This window comes from Uloborus diversus, chromosome 6 (assembly GCF_026930045.1).
Source record: "Uloborus diversus isolate 005 chromosome 6, Udiv.v.3.1, whole genome shotgun sequence".
Taxonomy (NCBI): domain Eukaryota; kingdom Metazoa; phylum Arthropoda; class Arachnida; order Araneae; family Uloboridae; genus Uloborus; species Uloborus diversus.
In genome coordinates this window covers 109,997,722-110,025,153 of record NC_072736.1, presented here as the reverse complement: position 1 = coordinate 110,025,153, position 27,432 = coordinate 109,997,722, and the positions used below count along the sequence as shown (strand labels likewise).

General features: G+C 30.9%; 1 protein-coding gene across 1 annotated transcript; it reads right to left on the bottom strand.

The window, feature by feature from the left end:
* Positions 1 to 21,980: 21,980 nt before the first annotated feature.
* Positions 21,981 to 25,702, bottom strand: LOC129224918 (NAD-dependent protein deacetylase Sirt6-like; the record flags this gene model as incomplete). Its single annotated transcript, XM_054859466.1, has 4 exons — positions 21,981 to 22,256; positions 24,581 to 24,704; positions 24,784 to 24,957; positions 25,455 to 25,702. Coding segments are annotated over 4 exons (822 nt in total), but the record flags the coding sequence as incomplete, so codon positions are not given.
* Between the last annotated feature and the right edge of the window lie 1,730 nt (positions 25,703 to 27,432).

Here is a 27,432-nt window from a genome sequence, read left to right as displayed (position 1 = left end):
ACATGCGTGTTACTCGATCATCGGCTATTATATATAGAGGGATATTTAAAAGAAACATAATCTACAACGATATCTGTCTTATTGACGTAATTTTCATAACAAGGGGGTAAATTTTCAAGTTTTTCTCCAAACATGGCACCGAGGGTTAAGCAACTAAGTTTTTTCGTTTGTTACAAAAAAAAAAAAAAACGATGTAATGTTTGGAATATCTTGCATCTGAAATTAAAGCTCACAAATTATATGAGTATATCAATAAAATTTTTCAACATTAAACCTAGCTCAGTAATAAAAATGCTAGAATCAAATTAAAATTTGAACAAAAAAAAATTTTTTTTTTCTACATTTTTTTGGAATTTTATGAAGCTTAGGGCTCTGTCGTACTAAGGGACAAAGGAAAGGCCCCAAAAATGCACTCTGCCTTAGGATCCTAAAAAACTAAGTTCCACCAAAGGCAGTGGGGTAAATTTATTTTTTACAATGCTATACTGTCTGGAATAGTGATTGCAATACTGGACCAAAAATTCAATACTGGTATTTGGTATTTTTGAAACGTGATACCGGAATACTAGTATTTGAAATTTCTTAAAAAATGTTTAAAACATATTGTTTTGTTGCCACATTTCATAATGTTGTACAAAAATTGTATTATTTATGGAAACGTATCGTGAACAAATATAAAATGAAGGAACAAATGTCATTATAAAAAACAATAATAGTAAAAAAAAATACATCTATTGAATTTTTTCTAAGCCTGGAACTCATTTAGTGCTCTACTTTCCTACAGTGGAAAATACTCTTTCTGAATTCACACAGGTCGGTGGTACTGTTAACAATGCACGATACATTTCCTCAAAAAGTCCTTCATCTTCAAATAATTTGGTCTCTTGAGTGTTATTTTGGGAAAAGTCCTTTTGTGTGTGTATGTGTTTCATTTGTATTGCATGTATTGTTTATATATATATTTTTTTTAGATTTGTTGTTAGTTGTAATTTTGTTCCGAGAGACGATACTTTTCCATTATTAGCATCATTTTCTCTTGAGCAGGAGAGATTTGTGTTTGATTTTTATTATTAGTCCTTTGGCATAAAATTTACCATAAACTTTGCCAAATTTGATCTTGATAGTTTCTCTTATTCATTTTCGCGTTCTTTTCAAAATTCTTTACAGTTACAAGTATGTAAATATCTAAAAATGTGTTTCAAATGATTATGCTTAACCTCTATGCAAATTTTCAAGGCACTATATAATTTATAAATATTATCTTGTCAAGTATAAAGCGAGACCTGGCAGCAAACCAATACCGCTGACAACAAATTACCATTTGTTTTACCAACAAGAAAAAGTTTTTTGCTAAAAGTTAGTACAGTTGAGACAAATCTTAAAGAAAATATAACGTTGCAACTGATGGTTGGAATAAGTTATTCATAGAACACACAACATTCAAAATAACTCTCGAAATTAACTTTCCCAAAATTGAAAGTGAGTGATCAGGGAAATGGAAAAAATAAAATCAAAGCTCACGGAAAGGAGAGTTAACTCACCATCTTGTAATGACAATATTATTGCAATCTTTCTACTACTTGTTTTTTAACGATATTACATTAGTTCATACTTTTCTGAAACCAAATTTTTACATCAACAGATTAATTTTGGTTCTGTATCATGGAAAAAGAAATGCACATTCGAAACATAATTACATATTTAATAAGTTAAATTAAAAATTCTTAAATGGAAACTATTTATTATTTTTAGCTAATACCGAAAATACTGGTATTTCACCTTAGCAAATATCGTTGTTATGAAATCGCAAAATTGCTCAAAATACGGGTATTCATTATACTGGTATTGCAATCACTAGTTTCGAACATTGTTCAAAAGAAAGAAGTCGTGAAAAACTTCAGGGAAAATTAATCTCAAAAATGTTAGGAAAACAGTTAAAAAATTACTTTCACATGATTTTGTGAAAACATTCATTATTTGATTACATACAATATATCTTACATACAATAGATATTACGTACAATATTTGATAACATACAATATTTATTTGTGGCAATTAATTGGGAAATGTATTTTTTTTTCAAAAAATCAGTTTTATTCAAGTTTTCCATGAATACATTTGAAACTAATAATTAATATCACCTTCTCTAGACTTAATAACATCACAGACACGTTTTGGCATGGAATGTACCAGACCGGCACATATAGTTTTAATTTCATTGTCATTATACCATATGTCAATAACAGACAAAATTAGTTTTTCCAATATAGTACTGTCAAACTTATGAAGACGCTTTTTAACGATAGCCCACAAATTTTCAATTGGATTTAAGCCCGGTGAGTTTCTGAGCCAATCTAGTTCAGTAAGTTTGTTTTTAGAGCAGAAATTAAAAATTTGCTCTGATGTGTGACATCACGCTGTCTTGATGAAAAACGTAATCTCCGTTTGGCCAAAGTTTAGACATGGATAAAAGTTCATTTTTGGTCAATATCGATTCTTAGTTGGCACTGTTCATCATTCCTTCTATGGGAACAAGGGATTACGTCCCTGAAACGCAGAAACAACACCAAAACATCTTTTTTGGTGGATACTTGGGTGCTTGATTAATGTGGTGCAGATGAAGAGGTTCTCCTTTGCTTCTTCTAACGAACCTGGATCGAAATCCCTGAACCACAAAAAATAAAACCTTTTCCCAGTCCTCCTCAGTCCATGTTTTATATTTCCGTGCCCATTCTAACTCTTTTTTCTTCATACGAGGCCTGAGAAGCTGCTTCTTATACGGTCGACGTGCTTTCCGCCATGTTCTAAAAGCCTGTATCTGACAGTTGAAGGTGCAATGTCAACACCAGCTGCCACCATGGAATTGGACAGATCAAAACTAGTTAATCAAGTATTCATAACACTCATTCGATATAAACTTTTGTTGTCACGAGCCGAAGTTGATATTTTTCCAATACAGTTGGTTTCAGTATTTCCTGTTGTCTTAAACCGCTGCCATATCCCCCCGACACTTGATTTACTCACTCCACACATTTTTTCTATTTCTTCTAACGTATTAGAAGTGTGTTCTCTAAGTGCAATCACTTTAGCATGTGTTTCAGGGCTGATATCCATGACTCTAATTACTCCCACAACAAGCGAGCAATTAACACTTCCAACTTCTAGCCACTTGGCAGAATAATTTATATGCCTGCTACTTACCTGATGTGTACAAAAAACTACTAGTTTGAAAATAACTGCTATTTGAACTCTGAGCTGAATTAGAGTGCTTATTCATTCGTTTACATATGATAAAGTGAAAAAATAACATTTCCCAATTAATTGCCACAATACTGTAGTTTAATACTTTCACATCTGAATTAGGTTATTTGTTTCCTTCCATTTATCAATTTTTCAGACTTTTAAGCATTTCATTGTAAAGGATAAACTTACCCTTTGCCACTGCCAAAACATGGTTGTTGGGGTCACTAAAGCTAAGTGAATTTTGAAGCCCTCTCTGCATTCTTTAGTGCCGGCAGACATTAATTCAGTGTGGGGCCCTGGAAGGCCCAGTCTAATTAGAAATAAGAATGGGTAATAATGTATGTTTCTTCAAATATGTTTTTTTTTTAAAAAGGCATAAAATTAGTATTTTTCTTATTTTCATCTGTACAAAACTGTATGCGTGAAAGTTATTTTCATTCTTTTCAAATCTTTTCAGAGGATGAAGCAAATAAACATTCCTGGAATACTCATTTTGATAACTTATACAAAATGGTTCACTTTTGCGAAAATAAAGCTGATTGCCGTCGAGTTTGGATGTTACAATATTTTGGAGAAATTTTTGACAAGAATTTGTGCTTGAAAGACCCAAGAAGTACATGTGACAACTGCTTTTCAAAAGTGAGCTTTTTTAATAAAAATAATCCAAAAAAAAAGTTAATAATGTTCCTAAAAAGGTTAATTGTTTGGTAGTAAATGAAAATGAAATTTCTTGAAAATAATCAGTCTTATTTTTTCAGAGATTTTTTTTTTTTTTTGAAATGAATAAATGCTATTTTCAATTTTACAAATAAAAAAAAGTTTCTATAAACACTTGAAAATTTTGAAAAAGGTCTAAATAGTGAAATGTATGTAGGGGAATGTGGGGCAAAGTGAATAGTTAAGGTAACTTACTTTTTTTAGCGTGAACAAAATGGAAATTCGTCCTGAAAATTACGGTATATAAACAAGAACAAAATGTTTTATAATAAAACTTTGCATTGAAACATTATTTTTCCTTTTTGGCGCTAATTTGTATGTCCAAAAAAAGGTGGAATGTTTTCACTTTTTTTCATAGAGCAAAGTGAAAGATATGATATTTTTCTAAATAAAATATTTTTAATTTGATTATTAAAGATATTTTTGATCAAATAAATGAGTAAACAAAAGAATGAATGAAAAAATGAAAAGGAAATGAAACAATAAACGAATAAATAAATAAATACTTTAATATAAGAAAAAAAAATAAATGAATAGAATAGTGAATGAATAAGAAAATAAGTGAATGAATGAGTAAATAAAGGAATTATTAAATGAAGGAATGTAAATGAAATCTTTACTAATTATAAAGCTGAAAGTCTCTCTGTCCGGAGGATGTCTGGATGTCTGTAGGATCTGTGACGCGCATATCGCCTAAACCGCTCGGCCGATTTACATGAAATTTGGCACAAAGTTAGTATGTAACATGGGGGTGTGCACCTCGAAGCGATTTTTCTAAAATTCGATGTGGTTCTTTTTCTATTCCAATTTTAAGAAAAAAAATATATAAAATGGACGAGTAAATTGCGAAATTATCATAACGTGGAACCGTAACATGAGCACAAGCCAGTTGGCGAGGTACGAAATTATCATAACGTGGAACCGTAAGATGGGTACAAATCAACTGACGAAAAAATTCCCCATACATTATTTGTAAATATACATGCGAGCCAAAAGACCTTTTGATTTTTCTATTACGGGCAAAGCCGTACGGGTATCACTAGTAATTAATAAATGAATATGTAAGTGATTTAATAAAGGATTGGATAAGTACATGAAATGGACTATTTCACTTTGCCCCGCATGCACTTGACTAACTCTATAAAGCACTTCAAATACAAATAAACTTAATATTAAATAAATAAAGACTGCACAGAGTATTAGTGTTTCTCAATTAATGTTTAAAATGTTAATAACAAGAACGTAATCATTTAATAATGACAGAAATAATTATTGACTTACATTAAATGCTACAATATGAGTATCATTTTTTGAAAATTGCTGCGATTATCATATTCTTTGATTTTCAAAGGTAATTTTTTCTCATCTGGAATATAGTATTACTACATAGTTGAAATATTACTAGAAAGGTGGTGCTAAAAGCAGAGTAAACATGTCACCATTTCACTTTGCCCCACTATTTCACAATGCTCCACATTCATGCTCTTTTGCTTTCAAAATAACCTAAAAATTTTCAAGATTGAAATGTTATAAATATTTTCTTTAAACAGGGTTCATACGCTCCTTCAAAACTCCTCCAATACTCCTTCATTTGGGAAATCTTTTGGAAGAGCCCTTCAGACTCCTTCATTTTGGTTTTAACTCCTTCTTTTTTAGTTCAAGACCACATAATCTTCCTCTATGACAGTAACTTAAAATACTTTGATCAACAACTAACTTTGTCATAAGGGTGATTTTAATGTAGTAAATTTTGTATATTTTATTTTTTTCCTAATGATATGATTTAAAAATTTATCATAGTTAAGTTTTAAAAATTGAAGATGAAAATATTATTAAATGACTAAGACATTTCATAAGTAAAGTAAAACATGCTTAACTGGTGCTTGGCTATTTTTTCAAGTTTTATGATTTTTCCCTCCACCACAGCAGCAAACCTCAGGCATACACATATCAAAACTCTCTCCGGGGTTTGGAAGCCTTTTTGAAACAAACAGAGTGCCTATACAGCAATAATGCTAATTTTAGTGAAGAATTAAATTGTAGAAGTTTTGTTTCCGAAATGTAAATAATGGGGGTGCTTCTTATTGGAAACTGAACGACCGTCGATGGTAACATGTTATAGTGAGTGAGAGAAGAATTAGTTTGTAAGACTCTTGATGTTTGCTTCATTGCGAAAGGTTCACATATCGAATGTTTGGGAAACAAAACTTTATAGTTTTTCCAGTCAAGTCATTGTTGATGCTGTATTGGTAATATTTTCTTTAACAAGCCCTGCTAGCTCTGGAGGGAATTTCCACAAAAACCTGGATACTTTGCAGCACCCAGTTTAAAAACCCCTGGTTTAGTAAATCACAGTTATGATGTAGTAAAAAGGGTCATCCACAACTGATGTCATGTCTTGAGGGGGAGACGGGTTCATGAAATTGTGAGGAGGGTGTCAAATAGGTGACATCACACAGTTATTGTCACAATACTGTTTATAAAAAAAATATGACGTGTCAAGATGAGGAGTTAGGTGAAGTATGACGCTTTGTGATAAAGGGGAGAGGGGGTCAAATATGTTGAAAAAAGTGCGACATCATTTAATGACAGCCCATTAGTATTCCTTCAAAATCTTATTTTACTCCTTCAGAACTTCTTCATTTTATTTCTGAAATTGAGTATGAACCCTGTTTAAAATATGCTTTCTCATGTGCATGTGAATTACTTAGACTCTATTTTATTTTAATATGTTGCTTGTTTTTCAAGAAAAGTAAAATTTATAAAATCTTAAAAATTAGTCTTATACCAAATAAAAATAAATTATAATTTGAAAATAATAAAAATTATCTTGTAAAAAACTTTCAACAAATATTTTGCATTTAAATTTTTGCTCTTAATGAAGCTTAGAGATTTTATTTTTTAATTTTAAATATGATTGGTTGTATATTATCATTTGGATTGCATATTCAATAAAAATCAGAAATATCAATATTAGTTCAAGACTTTATTTTACACTACTAAGTATTAGTGCTTTTCGTGTAGTCAATCCACATTTCAAACTTAGAAAATTCTAGAAACCAAGTGTTACGGGGGGGGGGGGGGGGGGCGGTCTTCTTTTCATGATGAAATATGAACACTAAAAGTATTTTGAAAAATACAATATTATTTGAGACCACTTGTCTCTACTGGGACTCTAATCCATCATTACTGACTTCACAGCACTGAGCTATGCAAGAAAGTGCTTGTGCACAATCAGAAAGGGAAAAAAAGTGTATCAATATTTTCAACCATTTCTAAGATAAAGTAACATTTTTATTTTTGTAAAGATGTGATTCAGGAGAAACTTTTTCTAATATTAACTCTTTTTCATTCTATTTAATGCCATATGAAGGAGGTGTTTGTTGATCATGATGTTACAGAGGATGCAAAAGCCATTATTCAATGTGTTGCACAACTTGTGGACCATAAGAAGAAGAAGAACTTTACTCTACCTTATTTTGTTGATATTTTTAAAGGTAAATGATGTGAATCATTATAAACTTTTGTTATTGTGGTTGTCAAGCTTAGGATTTATGTTTTTGAACTTTTATAATATTGATTTCAAACAGGAATTGCTGCTGAATGTTTATAATGTTGTCTCCGTAATTTTACTCATTTCTTTAATTTTCTGTTGTGTAGACATGCCTTATCCACAGCATTGAAATTCTATTTACTTTCCCATTTTCAGCACTTATTAAGCAAAATGCACAATCCTTTGCATCATTTTCAGGAGTTAGAATTTTCTATTAAAGTATTTCACATTTATCTTAAGTGTGCATGAATATATTTTATACTGTCAAACCTGAGAGAGAGAATATCTGAAAATCCTTGATGCCTTGAAAAGAAAAAAAAATCCCTTGCATTTTCCATGATAACTCCTGTGTATTTCAAATTTAATTTTCAAAACCCTTGATGTGCCGAAATTTTTGCACGAAAGCAAGTTTTAATTATGGTTTTGCCTTTGCAATTTTTGCTGTTAAACCAGTTCTGAAGACATTTGCAAGTAGTTTTTCATCCTTTTTCTTAGAAATTTTAAGAATAGGGAATTGGAGCAAGATACTAGGGGAGGGGAAGTATGAGGGAGGTGCTGTGGTCTTTTTTACCTCAGTGTTTTCCCAGAGTTTTGATGCTTTGTGCTTTTCTTTGGAAAACTGTTGCCCACTTGAAGGAAAGGGATCAATTTCTCATAGGTTTTAAAACGAAAACAGAAAACATGTTCATCTTTGATTTAAATCTTTGCGAATCAAATACCATTGTGAAGCAATCTTCAGGGGTTGGTGAGCATTAGTGAGCAAGGGGTGGAGCCCCCAGTAATGAAAATGTACATTATTTTTGTTGGTACTTATTGTATAATTAAAACTAGGTTTGTAGACTTAGTTTTAGTTTTCAGTATTCATTTATGTGTTTGTATTGTCGTATTGCATTGTTAAGTTTGTATTCTTGTTCTGTAAACCAAAAAATGCAGTGATTCACTTGACGGTAGGAAAAGACTTATTCAGAATTAAAAGGAACGAAAGAAATATAAATTAGTTATCTTGTTTTTACTATGTCTCAAAAAAAAAAAAAAAACTTAAGGTTTCTATTTCAATTTTAACCTTGTTATCCCACATTTAACTTGCAGGTTTTTAATTTAGTATTTTATTTCTAAGCATTGCTGCTTATTTAAATGTTATGTGTAATCAGCGCTTTACCTTGCTACCTTTGGGGTTTTTAATCTGCATTATAAACTGTTGAAAAATTTTCTGCTGTTGGAGAAATTACCAACTTGAAGATGTTTTTCTAATCCATAGATACTGATATAGATGGAAAAATGACATTTAAAAAATTTGATGTCAGCTTTTTATTTCTTAAATCTTGATTTAACAAATGACAATCAATGCAAAATTTACCTGAAAAAACCTCTTTGTCTTTCAAACAAAAAAGTGGTGGTTCAATTATATTAGTTTCATTAATGGATTCATTTTCTTTTGTAGGAGCAAAACTTCAAAAAATTATTGCTGCTGGTCATAATAAATTAAGCCTTTTCGGAAGAGGGCAACACATGCGTCGATCTGATGCGGAACGTCTGATGAGAAAATTAGTTTTAGAAAACTTTCTCTTCGAAGATATGGTCATGAATCATCTAGACATACCAATAACTTATATTTACTTGGGGAAACGATATAAGGATTTGATTTCTGGAAAAGTTAAGGTAAGTAAATGATTATTAATTTGTATGTTGTATTTTGATGATTATTGCTTTATAATAGTGGTTCCTGAAGTGGGTGCCACGAAGAGTGGGGGGGGGGGGGTGCTGTGAAGTGCCAAAGGTTTGAAATCTTTTTTATTAATGAAACAAAAAGCATAATGAATACTCATCAAACTCTCGTGCAGTTTCCAATTTTGCACTTCAGTTTTTAAAAAAATCACAAATGCTAGTGTAGTGCATCATTCCTCTATATTAGGAGCTTTAAAAAGGTATTTTGCAGTAAGCAAAAAGGGAGCAAAAACCCTGTTACTGCCTACTCTCCAATTTTTCCTACAAAAACTTGCAAATATGTGAACATGATGTCTATCTATATCTAAATACTTATTTACAGTGCTATTTATATACCAATAATAAACTAAATTAAGTAAAATAGAACTACCACACATAAATAGGGTGCCATGAGAAAATTTTAAAACTTCAAAGGATGCCATGACTTTCAAAATTTTGGGAACCCTGCTTTATGAAATTTAGCTTCTGCCACCGAATTAAGTACTCATTTGAAGTTGTTACATTGGGGGTTGAACAACCTAAACAAGTATTTCCCAGAAAGTCTCTCCTCTCAAATTTCCTAGTGCTTGCCCTCCGATTGTTAGCTGTTCCATCTTCAAACCTTTGTTCCAATAAAATGTAACCTGTCCAAGAAAAAAACATTTTCTGAAATAAAAAGCCATAGACTGAACTTTTCGAGTACTTCACTTGTTTCACCTCTCTCTCATCAGTAAAAGTAGGAGCAAGAGGTGTCTAAATTATGAGAAATATTTTATGTATAGAGTACCCCTTATTTACAGCAAAGTCGAAGGGACAAATAAAAATTCCGTTGTAGACTTAAATTTTGTTACAAAAAGTTAATTCAGTAGGGAATTAGCTATTATGTCATAGCCATAAATTCCCTATATACGACTTTGCTACTAACAGCTATGACTCTGTTTAAAATGCATATTATGCATTTGTAAACATACTTATTTTTTTATCACTTTGACATAAGCGTTTTATATAATCGACAACATTTTGGTTTCTAATGATGTGTGATTTCCTATTATTTGGATCTTATTTTTTAACTGTTTATTTTTTAGGTAATTATGCCATTCCAGAAAGGAGTAAAGACAAAGAATTCAATTTCTAATGCCATTGTCGTAGAAGATAAAGAAATAAAACAATTAATTGAAAAATGTTATGATGAATTAATTGAAGTCAGCAAATCTATAGCTAAAGAACGTTCTATGCATTACACGAATGTAATTAATGTTGAAGCATTGCGACAGATGTCAAGAGAAATGCCAATGTCTGAAGAAGATATGCTGAGTATCCCACATGTAACTAAAGCCATTTATGAAAAATATGGTAAAAGATTTTTGGAAGTGACCGAGAAGTACGCTGCAGAGAGATGTGGTAAGATTAAATAATTTACTGATATTAACTATCAAATTTTCCTGAAATGTTTTTTCTTTTTAAAAGGCACTGTTATTTTAAGTTTTATCAAGAGAATGCATTAGATAATTATAAATAACTAATATTTTTTTTCTAATTATGCCGAGAAAATTAAGTAGGATAAGTACAAATTGAAAATGAACTGTTGCAGTTTGCAAAGAGGTTACTGTGAAATCATTTGTACATTCTAAGTTTTATTGTATTTAAAGAAATTGATTTAGCTAACATAAAATTAATTTTAAGAAAAAATTGTTTACTAAATTTTTGTATCTTGAATCACTATAGAAAAATAATTCCAGGTTTTAATATCAGTACTTGCCACTGAATCTCGTATAAGGATCATTCTCGCAAAAATGGTACAAATCATATCTGACACTTTTGAGGTTTTTTTAAACAACTTTACTAATTACCACCAATCAATCATTTTTATTGATTATCCATTTAACTGTGCATAATCATTCATCAATGGTTCGTCTATTGCTAAAGATAAACAAAAGTATAAAATCTCAGTTAAATTATGTCTTTCATATAAAAATACATACAGCTTTAGAATTTAAAGAAAAAAAATACATAAAAAAAGTATTCTTTATTTTGATCCCAAAATTTTCAATAGTTTATATAGTCCACTCTCTTTTAGCCATTACAAAAATCAAGTAAATCACACTGAATCTAGTAATATTTTAAAGAATTCTAAGTAGTATAACTTCTGTGCTTAGTTAACCAATTCGCATCTTACAGTCAACAAATGAAGTAAGTCTATGAAATACACTCTCGTTTTCTGTAATTAATTTGAGTTATTCAATTTCCACTCTTTTATATCTGTACTGTACTAATGATTTAAAAGAAAAGTATTAAAATTGTAAACAGAATTAGTTTTAGAATCATTATTCGAATTCATGCTTGTTCTGTGTTGAAGCTTTTCTTCATATTTGTAACAGAATGTTCAAATTATTTTTAACCCTTTGCAAATTATTCATATACAAATCATGAACTTTATTACTATATGAAAAATCAATAAAAAATGTAATTGGTGGTAATTACTAAAATTGATAAACAAAATTCAAAAGTATTGGACATGATTTGTACTATTTTTGTGAGAAAGACCCATAAAGATTTTTAATTTTTAATGATACTAAGAATCTGCTTGCCTTTTGTGAAACGCATGTCATAAATGATAAGTTAATAATAGTTCAAATACACGAAATACACCGCCAGCTCAGTCGGTTCCAGCTGAGGACTGCAGTTTCATGCTTATTAGCACTCATCAGCCCGGCATAGGAAGTGACTGAACTGAAAACCTCTTAAGGAAGCCAGGAGTGCCAAACAAACTGGTAGGTAATATAGAATTAGCACTGACCAGGCAAGTGACCGAAGCAATGGTTCGGTTCAACTCGAAGATTGAAGGCTAGGCATGGTATATTCAGTAAGTTACCGCTCAATTTCCAGGGATAAGGGAGAAATACATACAGCTCAGTCTAGCTAATTCTATTTTAGCTACCAGTTTGTTTGGCACTCATCGCTTCGTTAAGAGGTTTTTCACCTCCAGTTCAGTCACTTCCTATGCCGGGCTGATGAGTACTAATAAGTACAAAACTGCAGTCCTTGGCTGGAATTAACTGAGCTGGTGGTTTATTTCATGTATTTCTGCCTTAGCCTTGGCTATTGGGCGGTAACTTACAGAATAGTTTAAATACTTGACATTTTCTGTCAAAAAAAAGGGTTGGAAAATGAAGTGATTAGAAAGCATAATTTATTAAATTACCTTTAACTGTTCTTGAAAATAATATTGGCTCACACAACAAGTAATTGCTATTAACCATTAAAGGTAAGTACCTGGACGACCGAGCCTCGCTCAGCTTTAAAATACTTTTTTTTATCAACTCCTATTTTTCTATGATTTCATACTTTTTCAAATGTACTTGAAAAGCATCATGTTAACGAAACATTATTGTCATTGCCAATGAGAGATATACACGTAAACATTATAATCACTTCAGCTATAAGAAGCCTTCTACTAAATGTAGGACTCCTCTCTCCCACAGACATCCATGAAGGGAATCTCTGAGCTGGGTTCATATATATATTTAATGCACAGTATTACCAAAAAAGTAGTTTCTAAGACCAAACATTGCAAAAATAAAAATGAAAACATTGCTGGGATTGAAAATACGCCGCGACCATCTTATAACACTGAAGTACCAAACAAAGATCCTGAATGCAATTAAATCAACATTTTGCTTTAAATTATCTGTTACATTTGTTTTTCCACTATACAATTTTCCTGTCATTAATTAAAAGATTTTGAACTTGGAGCCAATTTACTATGGTGAAATCGATTTTAACCCAATACTTCCTTCCATACTATGTTGCAATTCATGATTTTATCCCAATCGAGATTTTCCCTTAGAATAAGTACTTTTAGTGTAGTTGCTCACTTTACCCCAGAAAATGCTACATACAGCATGCTGTCCATAAAAACTGATAATCCACAAACCACACCAACAAATTATAACAACAACAGTCTTAACAAAATATAAATAGTCTCAAGACATTTGTTTTTTTGAAATAAAATTTTGATGTGTGATTTTAAAAACATATAAAATTATTTGAAATGTTAAAAAGAAGATAAATAAATAAAATAAAATAAGACAGTCAAGCAATAGTTTTGCTTAAAAAAAAAAAAAAGCTTTACATTGACTTACATAATGCTTTTGAATTTGTTTTTAGCCAAGTGCGATTGAAATTAGCCAAAGTGGCTAATATCAGCCAAACCTGGCAACCCTAAGCAAGCTTAAAATTTTAAAGCGAGAAGGAACAAATATTTATTGTTATGGTTGCAAATCGTCTGCCTTATGTATGAACTCACAATTTTTTTCAGGGCTGAACTCAATTAGACTTTATATTAAAAAACTCTTTTTTGTAAAAAATTGCATTTCTACAGAAAAAACACTGATGTAGATGAACTTAGAATGCTAAACTACAATTAAATCCAAAATTTCATCCAATTCGTTAGAGCCGTTTCCGAGATACGAAATATAAATATATATACATACCCACAATAATTACTCGAACTGTAACCATTTTTGTTATTGGTATTAATAATTAACAGAAACTGAGACAGGAAAGCAAATAACTTTTTATTATATTTGTTACAGAAGCTTATGTTTACTGCAATAGCACTCATTTTTGCAAGCTTAAAATTTCGCGAAAATCAAGGCACCAGTGATTTAGCAAATTTTATATTAACGGAATCGAAAGTTTTTAAATAAAATATTTTGTGCAACTTTTATTTTCGTGGTTATGACGTGCTTGCAAAAATTAGTGCTTTTACAGTATTTACAGTAGTATGATAGGATTCTTGCCAAAATCCTTCACATCCCTTCATTTGAAGTAGCCCAAAGAGGATACACCCACCCATAGAAGATTCTAAAGTCTTCTGAGAAAAAGAACTGTTGTTCACTGTTCAGCTAACACAACAAATAAAACATATGCTTTCACAGTGTGGAAATATACAAAACGCTGTCAAACAATACCGCTGTTTTTTCTCTCACTGAAATACTGCAATCTCTCCAAATATAAAGTTTGGAGAGGAGTCTTGCCGCCACTTAAAAAATTGAATTTTGCTTCTGTCTGAAGAGATTTTTGGCAACAGAAAATGATGCTTAAACTATAAACTTTTATTTACAGTAATTGATGCAGAAAAAGCAGATAAGGATATGTTAGCAGCATTAGATGACGATATTGATAATTGGTCTGATGCTGAGCCTCCTGGAAATAATTCAGCCAAAAAAGGACTCAAAAGGAAATATACAAGAAGCGGATCAAATTCTGGTAAACCAAGAAAGAGGCAAAAAGGTTTCAAGAAAGGTTGGCAAAAAGCAAAATTCAAAAACAGGTAAAAATGCAGATTTTTTTTTGTTACTTTCCTTTTTGACTCATGTGCCTGTGCATACAGTGGCTCCCAAAAGTCTTCGTACACCTACGACTTTCAACGAAATAGGCCCCAATCAATTGGTTAGAATTAATATTTCGGAATAGGTATTTAATTATAAGATCTATGATCAATTTTTAACAAAACTACATGAGAATTTTTTAAAAAATATTGAAACTTAATTTTTTAAAAATCAAAAATCAAAAAGTTCCGGAAATTTTATCTCACAAAAGTCTTCGTACACTTTATAAAATGTCTATATATTATTGAATAATCTAACTTTTGATTAAGTTATTAATTAGAAGACTATCATACAGTATTCATAACACCTTTTAAACGTCTGGGAATAGATTTCATTCTTTTTCTTTCTTTTTTTTTTGCGTAATTTCTGAGTAGGTGTTCTATCACACTTCGAATCTTAGTGTTTCTAGCTCTATTTTCGTTTTAAAGCCCTGTTTTCGTAATCTAGCCTCCAGATATCTCTAAATACGTTACATTAAGTTAAAATCTGGAGATTTAGGGGGTATTTTCTAAACTTTAGGACAATTTTCGTGGCACTTGATGCAAATGTTGAAAACCGTGTGCTTCTTATCGTTATCTTGATAAAAAAACAAAGTTGTTTCCAATAACCAAATTTTTGGCTAAGAGTTCAAAATTGGTTTTTAAAATATTTAAAGGAACAGCATGATTCATTATTTCATCAAAAAATTACAAACTACAAGTCCTGATGCTGATATGCACCCTCACACTAGAACACATCCACCGTCCTGATTAACTGATCCAAATAAGTTCTTAAGATTAAGTGCCTAATTTTTTCTTCTACTTACAGTTATACAACAATTTAATAAAAAATGTTAAATTAATTTTTATCTGTAAGTAAGAACGTTCTAAAACGTTTTTAGCTTATTTATAATTGATTTTGCGACGAAAAGCGTAAGCTTTCTGTTTTTCGCACGACCAAGAAAATTTCTGCGGGAAGAGGTCCTATTTAATCCAGATAATCAGAGAACTTGGCGAACAATTTTAGGTGAAAATTAAGTGTAATATGTTTCATTTAACTCTGCAGAAACGTTTACAGCACTCAAATGTGTATTTTTCATAATTTTTTTAACTTTAAATCTCCGATCACGTTTTGTCAACTTTGCCGGTTGACCTTTTCTTACCTTGTTTTCGGTCCGATTCCTTTCGTTAAAGCATTTTATCAAGCACTTTACTATACAAACAAATAAATTAACTAATTTAGAGACATTTCAAACCAATTTACCACTACTGTGTGAAAAAAAATTCAAAATTTGAATGGTGTTTGCAGTTTTTTACGAATACCAGCCATTTTACACTAATAAGCACAATATTAAGGAATAAATAAACAAAAAATTAAAGCCAAATGACTTAAAAGGGTCAACGCAATGCAAAAATATTAATAAAACGGCAGATGATAATTTTAATCATGAATTTATTCGAAAATATTTGAGTGTACGATGACTTTTGTGGCGTGTTATTTCTCTGTCTCTTCGTTTTCTGACCCATTTCAAAAAGAAGATCCGTCAATATTTTGAAAAAACCAATAGGTTGTATTTAGAATGATATAGGAATGATGTGAAAAAATATTGGACTTCATATTCGAATTCAGTTTTGCGGTATTTTGGTTTTACTAAAACATTTCAAAGTGTACGAACACTTTTGGGAGCCACTGTATGTATAAATGTAACTGCAAAGTAAGCACTACTCTCTTCATATCAAGTAAAATGTTACAGCATGCACACTCGTGCAAAGTTTAAAATATAAAATAACATAAGCGTTTGAAATCAATCTATTTTTTTCAAACTATCAGTTGCCATGTTGGTTAAATATGAAATTAAAATATAATTCAGAATCAGAAAAGTATTCTACATTCCCTCCCCCCTTCCTCTAGAGTGCTTATCAACCTCCACAATACTATGAACAAAACCACTAAATTAACATCTTTAAAATAAGAAGTTTAAATATTGTGTAATATGGCATATGTGCATTGACAGTATTTTAGCAGTTATACAACTTAGTATGTGAAAGGGGATATCCAAAAATGATTTTTAAGGGGGGGGGGGAATCTGTATTTCAATTTTTCCGGGAGTCATTCAAAAAAAAAAATTTTTTTTTTTTTGAGGCATTATGCATTGCTTGACCGTAGTTAATGTTCTGTCCTTTTTCAGTTATTTATAAATCATTTACTGAAGAACAGATGAAATTCATTTTCTACATTGATGATGGAAACTTTTGACACATGTACGTGCTTTGCCTCTCATAAATTTGGACCAAAGCCAGCTTTATCTGCTAATTATGGGTTTTACTACCCTAAATTACTAGAATGTCTCAGATGTCTGAACATTCAACATCCAGCTCTCATCAGCCAGCATCCAGCTCATATCGTCCAACATTGGGCCTCTGGTATTAATTTGAATTGGGAAAATTCAAATTATGCTTTTTGCAGTTTTGATTTTGATAGAATCCATGTGTAGAAAAACCAACGAGTAGAGTCCTTTTTTGCAATTTATGATTGCAAAAAACAAAATTTGAATTTTTACAATTTGAATCAACGCCATGGCCCGATGCTGTTTTCTTTTCTTTCTTTTTTTTTAATGCTTAACCTAAACCAATTCAGTTAAGCTTTCAGAGTTAGCTATGCTCTCATAAGAGTTATGACTGCATGCATCCATATTCAACACCTTTACTCATCTGTGGCTAAAGTAATGTACAGTCGGCTTTTGATAATTCGGGCCAGATAAAGGGGACAGCTAAAACCTTCGAGGATTCGGTAGTTTGAGTCATCGGAGGTTCCTTTCCCCGCCTTCTCAAGAATTATTTTTATTTTATTTTTCAGGATTAGTGCATAATAGATCGACTATAACATTTCTTATCGTTTGGATAAAATTGATTATTGGTACTACAAATAATATATTTACAGAGAACAAATTTTATTGAAACACTTCAAAAAAGGAAGTTATTCTTCGTTGCTTACTTTTTTTTCTGATCGCATCTTAAAACGTCTTATCCACATTTCTGCAATTTTCTAGGTACTGCAGTAAAATACTTGCGAAGTATAATACTTGCTAATTAGATGGAGATGGTTAAGATTCTTCATCATTATCTTCATCAGAATATGTACAAGTAGACTGTTCTCAAAAAGCTTGCGCAATCGCCTTGCAGAGCAAGTAATCACATAGTTATATTTTCTGCGACATTCAAGTAATCTTTCATTTTTGCCTAGTTACATCAACAAAGATTTCAAAATGATCCCAATCATTGGTCACCTGTAGCTTCATTATCATTGATATTTATGAAACCATAGCTCTTATAAAGCACTTTTGATTACTGTTTCTGTCGTTGGCCCGATTTTTTTTTTCTTGACTTCAGTTTGCATTTCTTTCATGCGTCTTTTGCCCTAAAAGCATGATTATTTGAGTTATCCAGGAAATAAAAACTACTTTTTTTTTCAATTTTTGTCAACATTTTAAGTCTTTAAGATTAGCAGGCAATGAAATTTTAGGTTGTCAGTCAAGACAAAAAGAAGATCAATTGGCTACTTTTTATGCAGTCTTGAAACACTGCATTAAGAGCAGCACTATTGTAAATAAATTATCTTCCTCATACAAGCTGATAATATGTTAAAAGAGGGGGGAAAAACTTGTTCCCCTTATTTTGGCTGCATTCTAATGCATAAAATGGAAAGGAAACTTTTCACAAAAACTTTGACTTATAAGGATTACATTTGAGACATTGAGACAACTTTGTATTGAAAACACTAAATCATTTTGGGAATGATAATAATGAATAAATCATATAAAAACTTTGAGATGAAGGAATATTCTAGTTATAAAGCTTCAAGTTATCGTGAGTACTGTAATACCAGAGGACTTATATGACTTTAAGTAAAGATAAAAAACCCTGTGTGAACTTGTAAGCGTATCACAAGGTTTTCACTCTTTTATCTTAAAATTCAAACAAGGCTTTCAATAACTATTCAGACTATCCATTTAATAAAGTAAATTCACAATTGATTGAAAGTTACATTGTTGCAATTTATTCATAGTTACCGAAATGTTTTGCTGGGGTGTATCATTTATATGAAAAGCCAAAACTATTTTCAAAAAGAAAATCAATGTAAATAGCTTGCTAAAACTACAGTATGTTCAGATTTTCCACTGTTGTTTGAGCATCTTAAATGTTTTATCCGTGTATTGTTCTTACTTTGCTTAAAAAAATGCTTTTTAATTTTGATATTTAAGGGCCTTTTAATTCAAATATTGGCTGCATTTTTTTAAATTCTCAGTGCCATGTTGCAAGACAATTCTTTCAAATGAATTAAAAAACATTACAAATTTGATAAATATGTGGATGTGCTATGTGCTTTAATGACTGATATGCAATGCCCTAAATTTCTAGGATAAAATAGTTGGAATTTGTTTTGAATTTAAATTGTTGGACAAAAATATATCTGTATGAGAATATTATAGTTTAAAGCAAACAACTATTTTTTTTTAGTCATGGTTAAAAAGTAAAGATTCTATTTATAATAACTATGAAGTCTAGTTTTGCAGCCATGAGAATTTTAAACCAAATTTTTCTCTACAGTTGAAAGTTTGCAATAACTTTTTATGTATCTTTTCATCTGATACATTATAATTGGAAGTGTGTAATTATTTTCTATGTATCTTTCATCTGATACTGTAGCTATAAATGATTAAATGTTTGTTTTTTTTTCTTTTGGAGGGGAGATGGGGCGGGGGAGATTTTTTTTTTTTTTTTTTTTTTTTCGACTTGACTTTGACTTTAGTAAAAGAGTAAAGTTTTTGATGCATTTGACTGCTGAGGTACTTTTGTGTTGAAAACTGCAATCAATATATTATTTTACTATGCCTGAAATTCCCATTTTTATACAGGCATTGCAAATTGCATTTTAAGGAATTATTGCATTTAAGTTCAATGCATACTCAGTTAAAAATTGTTTTTATATTTTACTTTGGAAGGTCATGTGATTATTTTATTTTTTAAATTAAGAAATAGCATTTTAAATTATAACTTTCAAATAAAATTGCATATGAATTGAGTAATATAACTTAAGTGTCAGGATAAACTATATTCTGTATAGTTATCAAATGTTCTTAAATTGCATTTTAGCAAACAAATAATGAGTTCAGAACTGAGTAAGTTAGTAAATACATGTCTTCCAAAAATACTGTTACAAATTCTGTAAATAGTAATTCATCTAATGTAATAGTAGTTCATCTAAAATTATCTTAGTAATGTAACCTGTAAATAGTTTCTTGTAACGAATATACAACCCCCTTACATTTGAATTAAGTATATGGTCCCCCTATTTCTGAAGGATAAGATTTGTGAATAGAATAAAAAGAAAATATGGGAAATTTGTAGAACTTAATAAGATTTTCTAAATATTTCTTCGCTCAGTATAAAACACTGGGCGTCTTATGAACGGTGTGAGTTAGTTTGTTTTCTAACTGTGGGAGTCGCATTTTCCGCATTCCGCTGGAAGTGTGTATGTGCCTTTGCGCTGTGTTTTTGCATATTCTGATGTGATTACCTGTGTGGGTTAACGGTGTTAATTGATATTTTCCTAATTGCTATGGTTAATTTAGCAGTTGCTAAGGATATTTCTTGTACATAGTTGTAAATAAATCTCCTGTGGTTTTCTCACGAACTGTGTCATCATTTTAAGAAAGTTTGAAGTTGTATCATGTACTCTTAACAATACTAATACATATTTTAGGTTAATAATACTATAAATCTTTCAAAATAAAATATTTTTCTGTCATTATTTAAAGTATTAAACACATGAATGGTTTATAAAAATTGGATTTAATCAACAATGGATACATTAACTCTTAACATACATAATGCAGATTTTCAGAATATTTAAACAGAAAAATATGAGTAGCTTCTACATTTACATTATAGGAACAAAGATATTTTATGCCTATTTATATGTATAGTAAAATACTAATTTTTTGTTTATCTTTTCTTTCCAGCTCTGCTAAAGAAAAATATGCAACATTTAAGAAGAAAGGAAATTTTGCAAGAAATGAACCGGGGTCATCTAAGACTCCAGGTTTCTTGCCTGCACCTAAACCATTAGCCAAGCCAACACGTTCATTTTTGCAAGCTCCAAGAGTAGTTTTTATGTAAATTTAGCGTTATTTTGGTACGTGTCTAAAGTTGGACAAAAAAAAAAAAAACATTTTTGTACATAAAAGTTTTTTGCACTCACTTTAAAATTCTTAGTTTATGAAGTTACACAATAAAATATTTTATAATACATAAAAACTTTGAAAGTTGTACTTCATTTTTACAGGGTGTCTGCAGGTTATGTCAAATCTCAGAAAGTAATGAAATTTGAGCAGATGCAATAAAAATTTTGAATAGTTAAAAAATTCATCATAAATACACAATATAAGCAAACTAAACAAAAATGCAGGGGTATATGCCAAGCTTGGTCTTATCATCCGAGCTTTTAAATTTTATTTCAGTATTACAATAAAATCCCTTCTAACAGACATTTCTTTTATGCACATATTTAAATAACACAACAGTAATTGATGCCGCCCGCCTTGTCTAGTGGTCAGAGGAGTCTGACTGTGATGGGGAGGTCCCGGGTTTGAATCCTGGCTTGGCATGGATGTACTTTCTCCCTCCTGTCAATGTTGTGCTGTGAATGCTTGCTTACCCTAAAAACGGTCCTTATGGCATGTGTGTACTGTGGAAGTCAGACTTCATACCAAGTTAAGGTACAGTTGGAAAAGTGAAGTAGCACATCCCAAATTGCCGGCCTAGCTGGCAAACGACAACAACAGTAATGGATTGAATATTACATATTAAAACCTCTCTCATGGATGCCATCAATGTAAAACATGGACACATTTTTCATATACATTCCTACTGTATAACAGGCTATCAACCGAAAGCTTCTTTATTTTTTGGCTCTAGACTTTATTAAGCATGAATAGCATAGATGTCCTTAACGATTTTATTATTTTTTTTAACTTTCTTTAAACCATCTTCTGGTATCATGTGCTGACAGAAATTCATGATCTTATTTTTTAAGGGAAAATTATTTTAATTTAATCATTGCTAATACCAAATATTTCCGCTGAGTCTTACTCTGAGAGGAGGAATAAATGGTTATATAAGATGAAAATCATTTAAAATGTTATCCTTAAAAACATACTGAAATTTCTTTCTTTTAAAGCACTCTTCCCCTTGATAGAATAGTGGATGCAGTTGTTTTCAAATAGTTTTTCCACAAGCAAAAACAAGCAAGTTCTTATAAGGCTCAACATTCTACAGACACCCTGCTTTAACTTGAAAGTTTTAAAATTCTGAATTACAAGAGATGAAACCTATGTAACATTTTGATCAGTAATATTTTCGATTTTTTTGAGTGATGAATCACATTTCAATTCATCACAATCTTCTAATTTATTAATAGAAGCTGATTTTTTAAACAACGATGTAGGTTCGTTTCTGTAGGGTGCATATTCTTTTGTATGCTCTCTCATAGTTTTTGTTTCATCATTTGCAACTTTATATTCAGGAATTTCAACATCCAATATTTTGGCCAACTTTATCATGACATCATCGACGAATCCCCTTATTACAAGATCAGCCCTTTTGTCCTGAAAAAGAAGAGTTTTAGTGCAAAATTTATCTTTCAATGTTTTTACCAAGAAAACTTTTGTTAAAATAAGAATAACTCATTGATGTATAAACCGGGAGGCTCAAACTAGACTTGATAGCATTTTAGCCTGTGTGTGCTTACTCGATGGACAGTTTGGGAGACACACCTTCCATATATTGGTAACCTCAGCGATAGGGAAGTGGTCATCAAGTCTTGCTCAAGCCTCCCTGTATGATAACATATTTTTAATCAGCAAAATTAATTGTTTTCTCTTTTTTTTAAAAATACTTTTTTTTTTAAGTAAGGGCAGTAGTAGGTATTGTGGTCATTGTAATTGAAATAAATCTGTTTATAATTTTCAGACAACTGATGTAAGTCACATTATAATAATTTTACAGGAGAGAGTAAAAACTTTTTTCTGGCATGTACAAAGGATGGGACCCCCACTCTTTTAACCTTGGTAAAAAAATTTAACGGATTATTTTTTAAAAGAACTATGTTCACATGGCTTGATGCAGAATAGGCTTTTGTATACAGAAACAGAAAATTGCAATTTTCAGCCTTACGTCCATTTGGCTCTGAGATACGATAGGTGGACCTAATTTCTGTACCTCAGAGCGAGACTGGCATAAGCCCAAAATTGCAATTTTCTGTTTATTAGTGCATTGTATGTAGAATCCTATTCCTAGCCATGTGAACAAAATTCTAAAAAAAAAATTGTTTTATCAGTGTGAAAAGAGCGTGCATCCAATCTTTTGCATGCACCAGAAAAAAGTTATTCCTCTCTCCTCTAAAGTTGCAATTATGTGACTTACGTTGTTCTGGCTCTGAAGTACCGATTTAATGCTTATAAAAAAATATAAAAAAATTAAGAAGATTGTAAAAGACCAAAAGACTTACTTCTGTAAAATAGATAATTTGAGTATGATAAAGAGTTGGTGAATATATACAGCTCTTTTTAATTGTAGGATGTTCTTAACCTTTTATTCTACATGCCAATATGATACTTCAGCTAATCAATATGTTGTACTATTCATACTGTCAAATTACCACAAATGACATTGTTTTGAGCATTTCTAAAATGATCTGAAGTATAGACATCTTGCTTTAAAGCAAGTGTGGACAAATGCAGTAAAAATTTAACTGCATTTTGGGAATAATATTTTAAAAATATTATTCCCAAAATTTTCAAATTTGAAGCCACTAAAATTTAATATGAGGAATAATAGTTGCAGACTGCACTACTACAACACATTCTAGTACTTTGCAGGAAGTGAAAAAAGAACAGAAGTTCATGAACTAATAATTATGCAACAAACAACCATGAAGCAACAAAATTTCTAAGGAAATATTGATCAAAACTACACAGTAGTAGTCATTATTCCAGGAGAAATACAAGTCTTTTTTTTTTTTTTTTTTTTTTTTTGACTGGGTATCAAGAAATTTAGTTCTTTTGACTTAAAATCTAGCTTTTATAGTTGCTTTGTTATGTTAAGATTAAGAGGAGAAATCTGGCACTTCAGCAGAAGAAAAAAAAACATAACTTTGCAAAAAAAAAATTGGAAATGATTTTTAATTTTTTCAAACGTTAAGGGGAGAGTATGTTTATGTGATTGTTTTGAGTAAATTATGTTTGAAATAAGCAAGAAAATCGACTGTTTCCACAAACATAAAGAAAAAATGGGGGGGGGGGGAAGAAACCCGTGCTTTCTTTAGTATTCCTTGTTCTGAAACCTTACAAGAATTAATAAATTACTTTCATTTCAACCATTTACATTTCGGCAGGAAGTAAATAAATAATTTAAAAAAAAAAATTCATTAAAATCTGGTTTTGGAAATAGAAGCTTAAAAACCTACTTTGTTAGAAAATATAAATGCAATATATGTCACATAAAGTGACTAACATTTAGGCAAAAGAGTGCCTAGGAAATAAATAGGTTAAAAACTTTTTTATATTGAGAGAAGCTACTGGGGGAAGGGTTGACACCACTTCCGTAATTATATGCTTTTACACATACATAACCTAGAGTTAAAACATTTTTTTTTAAAAAATGGAATTTATTTCAAGACAAACCGTTAAACTAAAAGTCTAAAAATAAGGGGTGGGACATTAATTACTAACCATTTTACAATTAAGCTCAAAATTAGCATACAGAAAAAAAAAACATTTCTCACATAAGAAAATTACAATAACGATAGAAAAATTTGAAAAGAAAAAGCATAGTTGCAAGTAATAATAGAGAAATAAGTAATAACATTTTTTTCTTTTTAAAGTGAAAAGCACATGAAAGAAATGTTTTGGTTTGATGGAATACAACATACATGTTTTGTTGGTTGAAGATTGCATATTACAAGTTTTCCTCCAGCCTTCTTAGTTAAAACAGGCAAAGCACCACTGGGAACTATCTGAAGTGTTGAGCCCAAACAAATACTTAAGTCTGCCTTCCTAAAAACAAATGTCTCAGTATACTCAAAAAAATGATATAAAATTTCTAAAAAATCTCACCAAATATTATGTTTTGTACCTAGAGTTTATTTCTGCTTCTTCTAAATCTCTGAGAGGGAGTTCATGTTCCCAGTCCAAAATTGTATCATGCAGTTTCCCACGACAACGTCTTCCATTCGGTTTGGGCAATGGGCAGACTTGCCCAGTACATTTTTGTCCAACGCTTGAAGTTGCTTCTTTTCGAACAAATATCCTGTCAAAGTAAATATTAAAGTTTTTAAAATTAAATAACATAAATTTTTTTTAATGTCAATTTCGAAAAAATACGACAGTTCTTATAATAGCTAGAAAAACACAGAGCTGATTTTTTTTAGTAATGCAACCCTAGTGTGCATTTTAAAATTATAATACAAAATGAAAACTTTACAAAAAATAACAATAATGAAATTAAAATCTTCAAATGCAGAAAGTTTTCAACGATAACTTAATATAACATTAAAATTTCAACTGTGTTATGTAAAGAAAATTACTTATAAATAAAACAATACTTAAAATAACATACTCAATGCAATGTGTTTTAAAAATGTGTGAATAATTCACTTCACAAAAGTAATACATCTCAATTTAAAAAAAAGTTTCACTTCACTGATCAATTTTCTCACTTTTACTAATTTGATTTTCCCTATATTTCTAAGAGAAATGGATTTAAAGTTATAATTTTACTTTGAGATAGGTGGTAAAAAAATTTACCTTTCACAGTGGTTGCATTTGTCGAGAAACATATTTCCATGCAGTTCAGCAAGCTTGTCGGATGGAAAATTAGAGCGCAAATGAAGACCATCAACATTCTGGCTTACTAAGAAGTGTATATATCCTTTTTCTAGCAATGCAACTAGAGCCATATGAGTTACTGTTGGTTTTGCATCATTGAAAGAAACACTAAAATCTGGCTTTGTTCCTTGCTGCTCAAGCGTCCAAACTCCTTTAGGTCCCCTGAAATATTTTAATCAATAAACAAAGATGGCTACTATGAGTAATGTATGAGATACTAAAACAAATATTTTAAAGAAGTCTAAGAATGTTTATACAGTCAACGATCTTTGCAACAATCTTTCGTGATAGAAACCGACGGATGAATTTCCAGCTCCTATTCTATAGGGTCTGGTGGGGGAAAGTGGTCAATGGGGTAAAGTGGTCATACGTCAAAGAAATGGCTATAGCTTGGAAATAAATTTTGGAATGAATGTGAAAATTTTATTTCAGAGTAGGGGGGTTAGAAACTACATTTTGAGTACAAAATTTTACAACTGGAAAAATGTTATGTGGTTAAAAAAAAATATGTTGGGTGAATATGAAAAATTTTAAAATCTAAACACCTCTTTTAACTTTCTCAGGAAATTTTGTTTGTTAGAATAATGAACAGACGGACTGCACAGGAAGCTTCCTACATGTCTCAAGAACTCTTACTCGTTAGCAGTTAGCTCAACCTCTTTTTGATAACTTTTAGAGCAATTTAAGTAAGATGGGGTAAAGTGGTCATAATATTAGGCTTAACGAATATTGTTCTTGTAAAGTCACTTAATATTTAAGTATATTCAGTTATAAATTAAATATTAATTTCACTTAACATGTATTTTTACAGTAAACGGGGTCAAATTTACGAGTATATGCGTGTGCATACGCATATATTTGTGTAAACACGTATATATATATATACGTATTCATATAAATGCACCAATAACTATTTATATGAGTGTCTGCAAGTATTTTTTATCTATATACAGATATACATTCGGCTATACACGTATATACTGGCTTAAACTTGATAGACATCGGTAAACGATATTTATCCGCGTTCTCATTCCTAATGTAATGTAATATAAAATTAACTTTATTCAAATTAGATTTAACTTCTCAACCCTTTCGGCACGTGTAAAGTTTCAGTTTTAGGTTGGCATCCTTTGATGCCCAATCATATGCAAATGAGGCAAGTATAAATAGTGAACGATTCCAATCGTTCTCTCTCTTTTCTTTTGTGTTCGTCAGCCTCTTGTGAGTTAGGTCCGATAGGTGTTGGGGAGTTGCGAACTCCGCCTCCACTTATGGCCGGGTTTTATTCTTAAGAACTTATTTTTGTTAGTTATATTTATTTTAGTTACTATTGACCAATAAATTCTTGGTAAGATTTTAACAAGTTTCCAATGTTCATTTCTTCACATTAATATTTGATTCTGCACCTTCCACTGTGTGATATTATCTCTGCTTGTATAAGCATGTAACATTGTTGACTGACTTACGAAATTTAGCCCTTCGGCTTTTCGTTTAAACATCGTAAGTTATCATAAGGGTTATGGGCCCAGCCCTACCCAATTGTATCATAACAATTACGTGTTCAGTATCATGATGTATTAAGATGTTTTCGAATTGTCAGCAGAGTAGAGTATTAGACTTCGTGTTTTTGTGATGAAATGGAATGTTGTAACTGACTTGTCTTTTTGCTGAATCGGTAGATGACAGGTGTTTGGAAATCTTTTCAAATTGTTTTCCCCGCATCGGCGTTGAATGAAAACTGTGAAAATAGAAGCTTTTCTTTTGCCTTTTGGAAATTTGTATCGAATCTTTAAGCCATGTGTAGTGCAAACTTTTTCTCAGATGTTTCGTTTGCATTTTATGGGGGGATATAGCTGGTTTGGTGTTAGGCAGAATAGTGGCTGCTAAATTCAGCGGA